Consider the following 13,342-nt stretch of genomic DNA (forward strand, 5'->3'; position numbering starts at 1 on the left):
TGTCCTATTGTCTGAAGCAAAGCTTAAAGCACAACTCGGAGGAAGAAGAGAAAAAGTCCATAAACTGGAAAAAAAAATTCACTTTTCAAAAACCTTAAAAAAGAAGGGGTTTTCCACCTCCCTTTGTCCTATTGTCTGAAGCAAAGCTTAAAGCACAACTCGGAGAAAGAAAAGAAAAAGTCCATAACCTGGAAAAAAAAATTCACTTTTCAAAAACCTTAAAAAAGAAGGGGTTTCTTACCTGTGCGTCCCCCTGGGCCTCCTTGGCTTGTGCTCCCTCTTTCACCTCTTCATCGTAGACGCGCTGAATGGGAGAAGGAGAGGTCAGTGTGCAGACGAGGATGAAAAATTTGCGACAAAATTTCCACACCCAATTCCGTCAGCCTCTATTGTGAACTCACGTTTTCAACGAACTGCAGACTGCTGAGGTGGTTGAAGTCGTTGATGACGTTGTTCACCTTCACACCAGACACCTGCACAAACATAGGGAAGGGACTCTTAATTGTTGGATTGATTGATTGATTGATTGATTGATTGATTGATTGATTGATTGATTGATTGTGGAGTTTAACGCGCCGACGCTACTCAGGCGATGAGGCGCTATGTAATGGAGGGCTCCGGAATAATTTTGACCACACGGGGATCCTTAACATGCCCCAAAATCTCAAACACACCGGTGTTTTCGCCTTTTGCCTCCATCAGAAAAGCAGCCCCCGTGGCCAGGAATCGATCCTGCGTCCTTAGGCTCTTAATTGGTGGAAGTGAGAAATGAGCTGGTATGGCTTGATTCACCCACAAAGGAGTCACAACCTGATAAACGACAGCAAGTAATCTTAGTGCAGAGAAATGAGCCTTGTCTGTGTCACGAAACAGTCCACCTTGCTGTTGATGGAAAGGAGACGTCACTTTTTGTACCTCCGATTGGAGGCCATTTTGCTAAGTAGCCAAAATATTGTTTCACGGGGATCTTTTTCTCTTCTTGTTGTAAGGATGGTTCATTGAGCAGCTTTCCAAGCTTTTCACAGGACTGTACTCATACGTACGGAGACCGTCGAGTTCTAAATGAGACTGTGGGGCAATTGTGTGCGGATATGTTCTGGGCAGCATGGACACACCTAACTTAGCATTAAAAAGTGAGTGAAATTGGTCCTGCACGCTCTTTTTAGTAGGTGTGCACCACACTCAGTAACTCAGTATAAGTTCATTGAAGAATGGATTGGATTTGGGCTAACTGGTACTCAATATTTCTAATTTGAGTTCCTTTAAGTTCATGCAAAAAGACCGTTCATCTGTCTGTGTGCTTTTTTTTTTTTTTTTTTTGCACGCTAACTATACATTTCGGCTTTCAGATATCGATTGGTGTGGTTTTGCACTCAACTATATTAGCAACACTTCTCCCACCACTGTTGATTGCCAAGGCTGTGCTAATAGTACATGCACAATACTGCACCAAAAATACTCTGCTAATACTCCGGTAAATATTAAATGCATGGAAACACTCACGTGGCAGCCCCGTTTTTTTATTGCAAACATGCCATTTGACTGTAGGGCCGTTGATTCCCCCATCTATTCAACTCAGTGAGGTCACGTAGGGATAGAGACGTGCACGCTGAATCACCGTGTAATGTTCACAATGGTGGACACTGCTGATGACTGCGCTGCTACCGACTGATTGGCTGTTTGTTAATCACATCCCTTTTGTAATGGGGTGATGACTGCTGTCATGCCACCAAAAAATCTAATGCATCTACATTGTAGTACTCTTCTCATTTCCCGCCCAAATTAAATTTTGCCCGTTACCAGCGTCAGCTGCCTTAAGCTGTATTCCCCTGTCTGCTCTTCCTCCCCCAGCATTGCAATATTTTTTTTTAGTCACCTCCACAGTCACATTGCGTACTCCCTCTGTGTTACACTAAAACCCTCAGACTTCAGATTTCTACGATGATCCCTCTCAGGTGACTTTCTTTCGATATCAAGTTGGCTTTGCTGCAAAGCATTTTTGCACGCGATGGCATCGCAAGGGCCCGCCATAGTTGCTCCCATAAGTGCATTTCAGCAATTTGCTTTGGGAAACCAAAAACTACTCTAAGAGCAAGCCTTACCGAGAGGGCAGCAGCGCAACTTAGTAAAGGGCTCACCCTAGTTTCATGCACGATGGCCTCCAGCTGCTTCTGCACCTCAGCCGTCCTCGCTGTCAGGCTCTGAGTGAATGACTCCAGGTACGCGAGCAACTGAAACGAGATATCGAAAGCACCACCACCGGCCTACTCACAGCACTGCGCGCGACAACACAAGCGTTGCAAACTGATTACATGTGGAGCGGCGAACACCTGAATACAGTGAAAACCAGTAAGAAAATAATGTAATGAAAAAGGGGGGGGGGGGATAGAAATCTGTGCCCGGCCGTGGATACATGTTCATTCTCAGCCAAATTTTTTTTTTCAATGGCCAGAACCAAACTGACAGGTTGCGGAGGCTAGCAGATGATGAGAATTACGCGTTCAAAGTTTGCATTTTTGTGACCTGCAGAAGCTGGGCTACGGAGGACTACATCAGGACACCTGGGTACCTTTTGACATGCACCAAAATCTCGACAAATGTGCACTTTTAATTGCAAACTGCATTGGAAGAACAGTCTAGTGGGAACTAGCCAGAACTACACGGTGAGGAACTAGTTGAAGCAACAAAGGCATATCGTTTAGCCGTAATTGATTTGCAAATAAGTAAACAGGAGCCATGTGGACGACCCAGATGTGCTTCAGACAAATTGCCGAGCTCTCAAAGTGCGTGTAGAGTTCCTTTTTTTAGCCGAAAAGAGGAAGCAACCAGAAGTAAAAGCCGCTAAAAATTTTGCGAAAATGAAAATTAAAAAAAAAAAAGCGACATATAAGGAAAAGCATACTATTAAAGCAACCAAGACATGTTTCTTGCAGTAAACTAGCACTCAACAGGGCAGAACGGGACAGCTAACAATGTTTTGGCAAATGAACGCACATTAACAACGGCTTGTTAAACCCCATGGCAATACAGTCACGCAATACTTGCTTCCATGAGTCACCAGTCGTCATCACATTGATGCCCCTTATCTTAGTACACAATGAAAGACCTCAGAGCCAGCTTTGAATGGCCGAACTCGATTCCCTTGTGCCTACGTCCTGATTATGATGGATGTTTTCATTAGTGTGTGAAGTCACATACACGATGATTTGTTTCAGGTTGTTTAGCGAGGCAAGAGTGACAGCAAGGCACCATAGTGAGCAACTTCGAGTGGCTTTTGTACGACCAAGATGTAGAAACAACTGTTCTCATTTTTAGGTATGTGGGTCCACGCTCTACAGCAAACGGCACTACGATTCCACATTCCCATCTTCCCTAGCAGTTACTTAAGCCCAAATTAATCTCATTTTTTTTCGCCCATTAGCAGATTACACTGTCTCATAAGCCAGTTCAAAGGTAACGGTGCACCGGCACCACACCTATTATTCAATCAACAAGTAAACAGGAGCATTTTCGCATAAACACAGTTCGAAAGTACTGTCAATCAACCCCTACAGCTAGGTAAAGAAAGGAGGAAATCCAGTCCTTAGCATTGCAATTTCAATTGCATTGCAGCTCGCACGACCTTGAAGCTGATGGCACAGAAGCCGACGAATGCGTCGGCTCCTGCGCGGCGGTTTGTACAGCGTACGTGCTGACAAGAGAGATACAGAACAACAGAATAAAAATAAACACCTCGTCGGCACGCGCTGCGTGACACCTGCCGGATGTATCAACATGCGTACTCGTCTCCGAAACGTGCAACGAAGCCGAGCCTGTTACCTGCGAGTCGTCTGCCAGCGACCAGTCTGCGGCTCGTGACCGCATGTCTGCAGTCGTCATAGGCTGGTCCCATTTTTTCGCCGTCGCCGGACGATCATCATTCCCGTCGCATACCTGCGGACACGAAGGGAAATTTTTGCGTGCGATTACAGCAGGGTTGCGCTAAGCAATCATTCTGTCGTCGCCTAGCTGTTTGTTATCGCGGTTGAAACTAGAGCGCGTACATCCTCTCGTCGAACCGGCAAAAGTTCCGAGTCGCTGTCATACACCCCGACAAAAGAGAGGTCGGCACGCAGACAGAACCGATGCTCTCTTCATTGCCTTGCGATTTATTAAAGATTCTTAACGCTCGACTAAATAAGAAGACGCCTCACTACGGTCGAAACGTGTTTTGATCATCTTGAAACAGCTAGCGATCTTATTTAACCGACATCTGAATTTTTGTTTTCATTTCCGGCTCTGGAATCGCAAGAAGTGCACGAAGTTAAAAAGTTTCAGACCGCAGTTGCGCCTACTAACCAACTAACCAAAGCGCAGCGTGTACAACCGCAATGCACTGAAATACGAATGTTCATTTCTTGGGAAACCTGCATCTCCGATCGCCTCGGTCACTGTTTGTACCTAAAATATTTTTCCCCGCGTTTACAACACATGTGCGACTAACTTTCGCTAATACACGCCCCCCCCTTTATTGAAGCCCGCTAAGTGACTTTGAAAGAACGTTCTGTCACCAGACTCTAGCGTAGTGAAGCATAAAGTCCTTGAATGACTAAGAACTGCACCGATAGATTTTATAAACGATTTGGTGCGCCGAAGACGCACGAAACTTACCGAGTTCATGACATTCAAGTGCAGCTCAGCTGTTTCGCGTGCGAAGTCGGAAATGCTTCACTATTGTTGCTCAATGACAAGCCAATCCAGTACAAGAAGAATATAATTTAACAACAAAAAAAACAATATATTTGTACGCGTATCTTAGTTTTTTGTCGTTTTGTCAGTATAAAATTTATGCAAAATTGTTTAAGTTGCTCTGGCATTTTGATTATTTTTCGTACGTGCTAACGGCGCTAACCAGACGCATGTTGTTTACACCACTTGTTGATGTTTCGTCAGTTTCGTTTCCTCGGTTGTGTACCGTGTTCAGTGATTGATAGCCTTGGAAGCCGCGTGCCCGATAAAAACTGCGTAGGAATGTCCGGAAGTCGTCTTGCGGTGAGCGTTGTTTTTGTTATCCAACCGCCGTTTCTTTGCTGTGTCGCTCAGAGAGAGAAAAGTGGTGCTTTTGGCCGGAGCGCACTCCAATCTGTACCACGTGCTTTCGGCCTATCTTGTGCGCGCGCTGGGACGGCGAGAGGTTTGAAACTAGCTCGCGCATTTCACCACGCGTATCGGACTGATTTAGCTAATACTTCTTATGTGGCTCGCTCAGAAAGGATTTCACCGTCGACCGACTTCTTGCGTGTTTGTGAGCAGCGCGTTCAAGCGTAGCTGTAAAATTTATTCACGTTTTTCAAGCTTGGCTGCAAACGTGTCTGGCTCCGCGCTTTCTTGATCTGTGTCGGCCAGTTGTACGTTTGTTCAACGCTTTTGCGACGCATCATGACGGCATTCTGAAGCGGTAGAAGTGGTGGTAAAAGCATGAACATATGTGACCATGTGAAAGTCTGTGCATGTGCACCCAGTAATCAAGCTTATTTGACATTCCGTGGGTGTGCCGCAAGGCGGTGTTGTGTCTTCGAATTTCTTGCGCAGCTCGTCGAGCCACAACGAATTGAAATAAAAATCAGTCTAGTGGCCGCTGAAAGTACCTGTGTGATACATTTGTTGGACGTATCAAAGGTGTTCAAGTTCGTCCTGGTAATTCTGGGCTGTATGACGACCACGTTCAATATTTATTTAATTTATTGATTTATTCATTCATACTGTCAATCCCTTTTTGCGATTTCTACAGGAGCAGGAATAGTCAAAGAACACATGTCGATCAGTTTCTTTCACAATAGTTAACAAAGAAATATAACGAAGGTTGACTTGAAGATCAGAGTTTGCAGGAACAAAGAAATTGTACAATACAATAAGGGCAAAAAAGAAACGGCGAAGAAAAGATAGCGCTTGACCGAAATCACACACATCCGCGCACATAAATAGCGTAACTTGGCAAACCTGTTATCAGTATCGTAACTTGGCAAACTGTTATCGTAACTTGGCAAACCTGTTGTCAAACCTGTTACGATTTCAGCAAGAAAAGTGAATTTATCTACTGTTCTTTGTTCAGTAATGGAGTGATCTAATAAATTCCACTCTCTGAGGGCGCTGGGAAAGAAAGATAAGTAGAATGTGTCGTTATTGCAGACATCGCATAGGACGGGTTTTATTGGTTCGAATGTAGGTATCTTTAACGCATTAATGATAGAGAGAAAACAAAAGCTTCAAACGGTTCACTTTGGCACACTTTTCCAGTTCACTAAGGCCCACACGCTGTTGTTATATACTACGTTACCACACAGTATCGAACCTTAAACACCTTTTTTGTCCGAGATCCATACTAGACAAAAAAAAAAAAAGCACCATAGTACGATTTATCAGCACTAATCAATTGATTGATAAGCAACTATATCACCTCATATATACAACACTGCGCGTATCACATATATGACCGTAATGGGCTTTACTCCTACAATAGGCATCATTGTTCCCAAGGGCTGTCACATGTTGAAATTTTCTTATTGCATCATGCCTAAACATACAGACTGCGGGAACTCTGCACCCTGTACAGAAAATGCCTGTGTGTTTGAGATTGCGGCGCACGTTAAAGGCACCGAAATTGTCGACGCCGGAGCCCTCCACTACGGTGCGCCGCATCGCCTGTGTAGCGTCGGCGGGTTAAACCTCATAATCAATCAACTGTGACGGCTTGCTGTGGTATGGATCTCTGCAATTGAACTCGCTGTGGGTGCCTAATTAACCATCAGCAGTTGCTTGCATTTGACTCGTAATGCGTAGCAGTGCATTTTGAAAGGTATATTTCAGGAAGCTTGAAATTATGCCAAAAAAAAAACGGTGTTGTTGTTTTGTTGCCTGGTATGGAAAACAGCCACCACTGTAAAGGGTAGATAAAAAACACATTTGAGTTTGTACGGGAATCGAAGCTGAATGTCCAGAGTGAGAGCTGAGTGCATTACAACTGCGCCAACTCGGCATGTTGCCAACGATGAGAGAGTAGTATGCACGTGCAGCTGCTATGGTATCATGTGGCAGGCCAACAAATGCCATGTGAGTAAATAAAACAGGTGCATTCGAGACATAGAGAACCGTGGTTGTGGAGAAGCTAGAGGCTGTGGCGTGTAGTCGTCCCAGTCAGCCTGTTGAAGCAATTTATGCAAAAAGACAAAGGAACGATAGTGAAGAAAAAAACACGAACACAGTTTAACAGTAAAGCCAGAGGAAGCCCTAATGCTTTTGCCGTCAAAGCGCATAGACTTAAAGCGGCCATGAAGACAAAATGCAACGATTGATTGATTGATTGATTGTAGGGTTTAACGCGCTGACGCAACGCAGGCGATGAGGCGCGCCGTAGTGGAGGGCTCCGGATTAATTTTGACCACCTGGGGATCATTAACGTGCGCCGAAATCTCGTACACACGGGCGTTTTTGCTTTTCGCCTCCATCAGAAAAGCGGCTGCCGCGGCCGGGAATCGAACCCGCGACCTTGTTCAGTTTGAAAGAACTAGACTTTTGGTAACTCATTCAGCTTGGTTGCAGCCAGGAAAGATATCATTTTAACTGAAAAAAAATGCAAGAAATATTAAAAAGCCTTCAAATTTCGCACTACAGTGGCGTATTATTAGCATCGCAATAGAGCATAGCTTTAAAAACAGTTTTTCATGTGTTGATTGCACATTACCATTCAAATGACGTGGGGAAAAGGACCTAGAGGCCCCACCACAATTGTTCAGTTGAGTTTCTTGGTGGCGACTTTGGTCGAGTGACCAGCAATCGCACAAAGAAGATTCTGTGACGTTGCAGAGAACTCACCAAAAAGTGGCTGCGGAGTTGCTCCTGCTTCATCTGTTTTCCTATATGTTTCGATTATTTATTGCAAGTGTGCAGTAAAATTCGTATCATTGTTATGGAAACAAAGCAGTTTTTAGTGTACCAAACGTGGGTTTTGTTTTCCTAGTCCCTTTAAGTGTCCTGAGAGTTTCTCTCTCTCTCTCTCTCTCTCTCTCTCTCTCTCTCTCTCTCTCTCTCTCTCTCTCTCTCTAATTCGCCATTGTGAACAGGTGAAAGGAAAGGGTGAGTCCTTGAGGGGTGCCAACCAGTGCTGAGTAGGTCAGCTGCAGCTATTAGGTCACAGAGGCCCTCTTCTCTCTCTCTCTCTCATCACTCTGCGTGTCACTGTCATTTGCAGTACAAGCTACGTTCCATGGCCGTGGTTGTGGGCGGCGCTTGTGCGGGCTTTGTGGGCGTGGCGACCGTGTCTGGCAACGAGGACTTCTACCGGCGCTACCTCATGCCGGCTGTGCACGCGGTTGTGGATGGTGAGGACGCCCACCGGCTTGCCGTCAGGGTGGCCAAAATCAGGCTGCTCCGACCACAGAAAGAGCCGGACCCTGACATTCTCGTGAGCGCTTCTTCAGAGTTACCCTACTCGTCTGCCCCAGTAGGGGAGGGACCGGCTGGGAAGTGAAAAATTTACGAAATTTCGTATCTCTAGCTCCAGATAGTGGGACACTCTACCTCCTGTTAAAGTGTCCTGGTAGACTGGCAGTCAGTTTGCCAGTACGCAGTTGCACTGTGAATGTTTAGAGTGGCAGCCAGTTCAAGTTCAAACTGGAGTGCCCCTTTTTTATTCCCAGACTGACTGTTGCTGCTTAGAATTGACCTTCTTTTAGGAGTGACACATAGCAGGGGTGCATCTCACATGTTTTATGGTGCAGAGTGCACAGAGGCAAATCATTTGTGCAGCAGAAGAGTGCATCAAAGGCACTGACTTTTTTTTTTTTTTTTCTAGACTGCATCCTCAACATAACATTATTTTGAATGTGCTGGCTTTGCTTCCGTGTTTCACTGCAATGTATAAAGCAGGGACAGCTGTTTGTCTTTTGTCTTTTAGCGCATTTTCATGTCCTGTTTTTGTGGTTGCCTGAGCAATAGATGGGGCATGTTGGCAAATATTTTTGCCATCGATCCGCAGACAGAGGGTGACAGCATGACAGAGATTGAGAGAGAGCATGCGAAGAGGGGTGATGGCAAGTGAGCCGGTGGCAGCATTGGCTGCGGTGGCGCTGCATTGCGTCGCTTTCAACCCTATCGCGAGAGGGACATCAAATTGAAGTGGTAGTGCTCACTCCTATTGCACAATCTCTAAATGCCTTATTGCCACTTGTATGCGTTGTAAAATTACATTTGAAGCCAGTGCACGGCATCAAAGGAAAAAGGAATGGGAGTGACGGCAATGTAAGGCTGATGCTGGTTGATGGTAGGAGAAATGACAGGCAGCCAATGTTGCTGCTAAAGCAGACAAAAGTGATCATTGAAAGGCTTCAATGCAAAGCACGGTTGGCATGGTGTGTGAGGGGTGTGCGAGAAACGCTGTGTCATATGCTTGTAAAACCATGTACATTGAGCCAGGTGTCAAGCTCGCTAGGGAGAGTGATGAGATGCTCATGCATTTCTAAAGATCCACCAAAGGATCTGCCTTTAGTTTTTTCTCTTTTTTTCTTTTTTTTTTTATGCTGAACCGGTGGCACCATCCATGGCAGTGTTAAGAAACGTTTGTAGCTAATGATGCATTGTGCCTACCCTTTACCGACTGTGCCATGATGGGGGGGTAAAAGAGGTGGAGGACAATATGGCTCATTTTCTGGTTTGCTTATCCGATCGGTTTGAAGTCCTGTGTCTGTGAGTGCTGCAGGCAGATTGCAAGATAGACTCCAGATACCCTGATTACTGATTGCAATCAGTTCCCGTTTAGACTGTATTGAGCATTTTTCAACAGCATGAGTGCTCAAGCTAGTTGTTACTCCATGACCAACACCTTTAATTCTTGAAAGAAATGCATGCGCGAGTTTGGAAGGGCAAGGATGCTGCCTGTCCTTGTCCTTCACGTCCTCGCATGAATTCCTTTCAAGAATTCAAGGTGTTGATCATGGATTGAACATTATGTCATTCCAAATCAGGCCCAGGGGGAAGAAATCTTTGACGACACATGTCGGAACCATTGTAAAAGTGGTCGATGCTAGTCGAATCGTAGTTTCTCATCTCCCCCTCTTCTTCCCATCCCAGCACACAGAGGTGTTTGGCCTGCAGCTGTCGAACCCAGTGGGTCTGGCGGCCGGCTTTGACAAGGATGGCGAGGGGGTCCCGGGGGCCCAGGACTGGGGCTTTGGCTTCGTCGAAGTGGGCTCGGTCACTCCTGAGCCCCAGCCCGGAAACCCCAGGCCCCGGGTGTTCCGCCTCTCCCAGGACCTCGCCATTGTGAACAGGTGAGGAGAGAGGGCGAGTCCTTGAGGGGTGCCAGCCGGTGCTGAGTAGGTCTGCTGCAGCTGTGAGGTCAGTGCAGTTCATTGCGTGTGTGTGTGTATGTGGGGAGAACACAATGTTCCTCTCCCTGGAATTTCCCTGTATACACAGATCTCTGTCCTCCCATTCACTCAGTAACCAGGCATGTTGCCGTCACCTGATTGGCCTTAGTGGAAAGGGGCTGCAGTGATAGAAGCACCAAACTGCTTTCACAGAGAACACGGACGATTGCATCATCATCATCACCAGCCTATCTACGCCCACTACAGGGCAAAGGCCTCTCCCATTAATCTCCAATTATCCCGGTCCTGTTCTAACTTCCACCAATTTATCCCCGCAAACTTCTTGATCTCACCTGCCCATCTAACTTTCTGCCGCCCCCTGCAACGCTTGCCTTCTCTAGGGATCCACTCTGTTACCCTTAATGACCAGCGGTTATCTTGCCTTCGCATTACATGCCCTGCCCATGTCCATTTCTTCTTCTTAATTTCTACTGATATGTCCTTAACACTCGTTTGTTCCCTGACCCACTCCGCTCTCTTCTTGTCCCGTAATGTTACACCTATCGTCTTCCGTTCCATTGCTCGCTGGGTCGTCCTCAATTTAAGTTGAACCCTCTTAGTCAGCCTCCAAGTTGCTGCCTCGTAGGTGAGTACTGGTAAGATGCAGCTGTCATACGCTTTCTTCTTCGGGGACAATGGTAGGCTGCTTGTAGTAGCCTAACTGCTTTAGTAGTAGCCTGTAAAGCATGATGTGTGGTGGGTGCTCATTAATCCTTGGATGAGTGTTTTGCACATAGGGAACCTGATTTAGTTGTTGCGCTCTGATCACACGGTGTTTAACTCACAGTTGTAGGGAAGCATTGCCGGAGGTTCGGTTTTTGTGTTTGCATTGCCAGCTGCCATTGATGCCGTCCTGACAGTATAGTTATGATGGAAGCAACGAAACTGTTTCGTAGCATGGTAGGCCACTTAATTGACCTACCAAGGCTAGTAGCATGGTAGGCCTCTTAATCAACCTACCAAGGCTATTCAAGGGTTCCCGATATTTGTCAATTCCAAGAGCCGCTGTTCAAGTCGAAGCGAATATTAGATATATCTCCGCAAACTTCTTGATCTCATCTGCCCATCTAACTTTCTGCCGCCCCCTGCAATGCTTGCCTTCTCTAGGGATCCACTCTGTTACTCTTAATGACCAGCGGTTATCTTGCCTTCGCATTACATATGCCCTGCCCACGTCCATTTCTTCTTCTTAATTTCTACTCATATGTCTTTAACACCAGTTTGCTCCCTGACCCACTCCGCTCTCTTCTTGTCCCTTAATGTTACACCTATCATTTTCCGCTCCATTGCCCGCTGAGTCGTTCTCAATTTAAGTTGAACCCTCTTAGTGAGCCTCCAAGTTTCTGCCCCGTAGGTGAGTACCGGTAAGATGCAGCTGTCATACACTTTCTTCTTCAACGACAATGGTAGGCTGCTATTCATTAAGGCACATCTGTGTCTAAAGCGCAAATCATACGACTGTTGCATGTTCTACTATTGACTGCCAAGTACTCCCGTGGGGTTTGGTAAGTTTGGTGTGTGAAAAATTAAGCGTAGTAGCTGTCCGACAGCAGCAAATCCCTGCAGGAATTTCCGCTGTAGCATTTCATATGCAGCTGTCACCAGGTTTTGCCCAGAGCATGACAACAGGGTTTGGTAATCATTGAAGTCGAAGAATTTTCGGTACCTAGTAGAGTACACAAAACAGACCGTCTTGCACACTTGTGAAGCTCTCAAAATGAACAATGGCCACATTCGCGGGACATTGTTTGGCTGAAGCAGTGGCCTCCATGTGTGTCGCAGTTCTTCAGTATACTACACCAGTTGCCCATTTTTCTTTCACGACTCACGACAGCAGCCACAAGCACCTGGGGGCTACTTCGACTTTCTGTCGACAGATGGCAGGCTAGTCGACTTGCCCCCACTAGTAATATATCGAATTAGAATTTAGAACAGAAAGGGGGGGAGTCGTAAACAGGTGTGCAAGGGCAGGGGGGGGGGGGGGGGGGGGGGGGAGCGATGGGAGCAGGGTGTCGAACCGGAACCGGAACCGAACCGAAAACCGGAACCGAACCCGAATTTTTGCCCGGAACCGGAACTGAACCGGAACCGTATTTTTTCCGCCATTTTGGAACTGAACCCGAACCGGAACGAATTGAAGGAACCGTTCCGAACCGGTTCCGGGGCCTCAAAACTGTGATTTCTAGTTTTCCATCCCGGTACCCTACCTTGCATCCGAAGATATTTTCAACATTCGCCAGACGCCACCACGCAATATTTGCATAGTCTGCAGTTCCCAAGGCCCATAAGGTTCTCATCTTATTTCTACCCTAAATTTAATGTATAGTCCGTATACACTATTAGTTTGCTTTAGGTATTGCCCATCTCCCCAAATTATCTTTTTGCATTTACAATAACTTAAGTTAGAACGCATATTCCGTGGCAACATATCATGGGGTATTCTTTATGGTTTCTATCTGCAGTGTGTTTAAAATCGTGTGAAGTTTTCACGTTGTTAACTCGAATGCATCCGTGTCCGCTTGTGAAGGCCTTCAGGGACCCCATCAACAATGAATCCGTATCTTAGTTTGAGTGGACACTTATATAAAAACAGCACTGAGACACAAACACTCAAAGTTCCCTACGTCACCATCACTTTTTCTTGTACAGTGCCGTTGTGTCCTTTGGTTACTGCCCTAGGAGAACATAAGAATTAAAAAAAAAATAGGGGCCTTCTGATTTTCACATTTAAAGTAAATGCGATAGCATTTCGATGCATGGATTTAAGTCGATTAACGCGGATTAGTGGGTAGACTAGGGTGGTTTAGTGAGATGAGTGAATGAACTAATGTGAATTAGTGGGACTGCGGTGTTGATTAATATGGATTAGAGGAATTAGCGGGTCAGTTAAGGCGGATTAGAGGGTTGGACCAAACATGATATATTTGGGGTCCTTTGCA

General features: G+C 45.9%; 2 protein-coding genes across 3 annotated transcripts in view; one reads left to right on the top strand and one right to left on the bottom strand.

The window, feature by feature from the left end:
* The window catches only part of LOC144179416 (uncharacterized), a 93,623-nt gene extending 88,829 nt beyond the window's left edge, over window positions 1-4,794 (bottom strand). For both annotated transcript variants that reach the window (XM_077707769.1, XM_077707768.1), the window contains exons 1-5: window positions 4,651-4,794; window positions 3,820-3,933; window positions 2,139-2,231; window positions 402-473; window positions 242-304 (exon numbers count right to left, since the gene is read on the bottom strand). In XM_077707769.1, coding sequence (XP_077563895.1) covers window positions 242-304; window positions 402-473; window positions 2,139-2,231; window positions 3,820-3,933; window positions 4,651-4,659 — 351 coding nt within the window. In that variant the 5' untranslated portion in view covers window positions 4,660-4,794. The remainder of the gene's footprint in view (window positions 1-241; window positions 305-401; window positions 474-2,138; window positions 2,232-3,819; window positions 3,934-4,650) is intronic.
* Window positions 4,795-4,874: 80 nt separating this feature from the next.
* The window catches only part of Dhod (dihydroorotate dehydrogenase 2), a 31,009-nt gene continuing 22,541 nt past the window's right edge, over window positions 4,875-13,342 (top strand). The window contains 3 exon segments of the mRNA XM_077707770.1: window positions 4,875-5,031; window positions 8,228-8,440; window positions 10,105-10,304. Coding sequence (XP_077563896.1) covers window positions 4,921-5,031; window positions 8,228-8,440; window positions 10,105-10,304 — 524 coding nt within the window. The 5' untranslated portion in view covers window positions 4,875-4,920.

This window comes from Haemaphysalis longicornis, unplaced genomic scaffold (genome assembly GCF_048455015.1).
Source record: "Haemaphysalis longicornis isolate Haplotype H1 unplaced genomic scaffold, Haemaphysalis longicornis Haplotype H1 scaffold_4, whole genome shotgun sequence".
NCBI lineage: Eukaryota > Metazoa > Arthropoda > Arachnida > Ixodida > Ixodidae > Haemaphysalis > Haemaphysalis longicornis.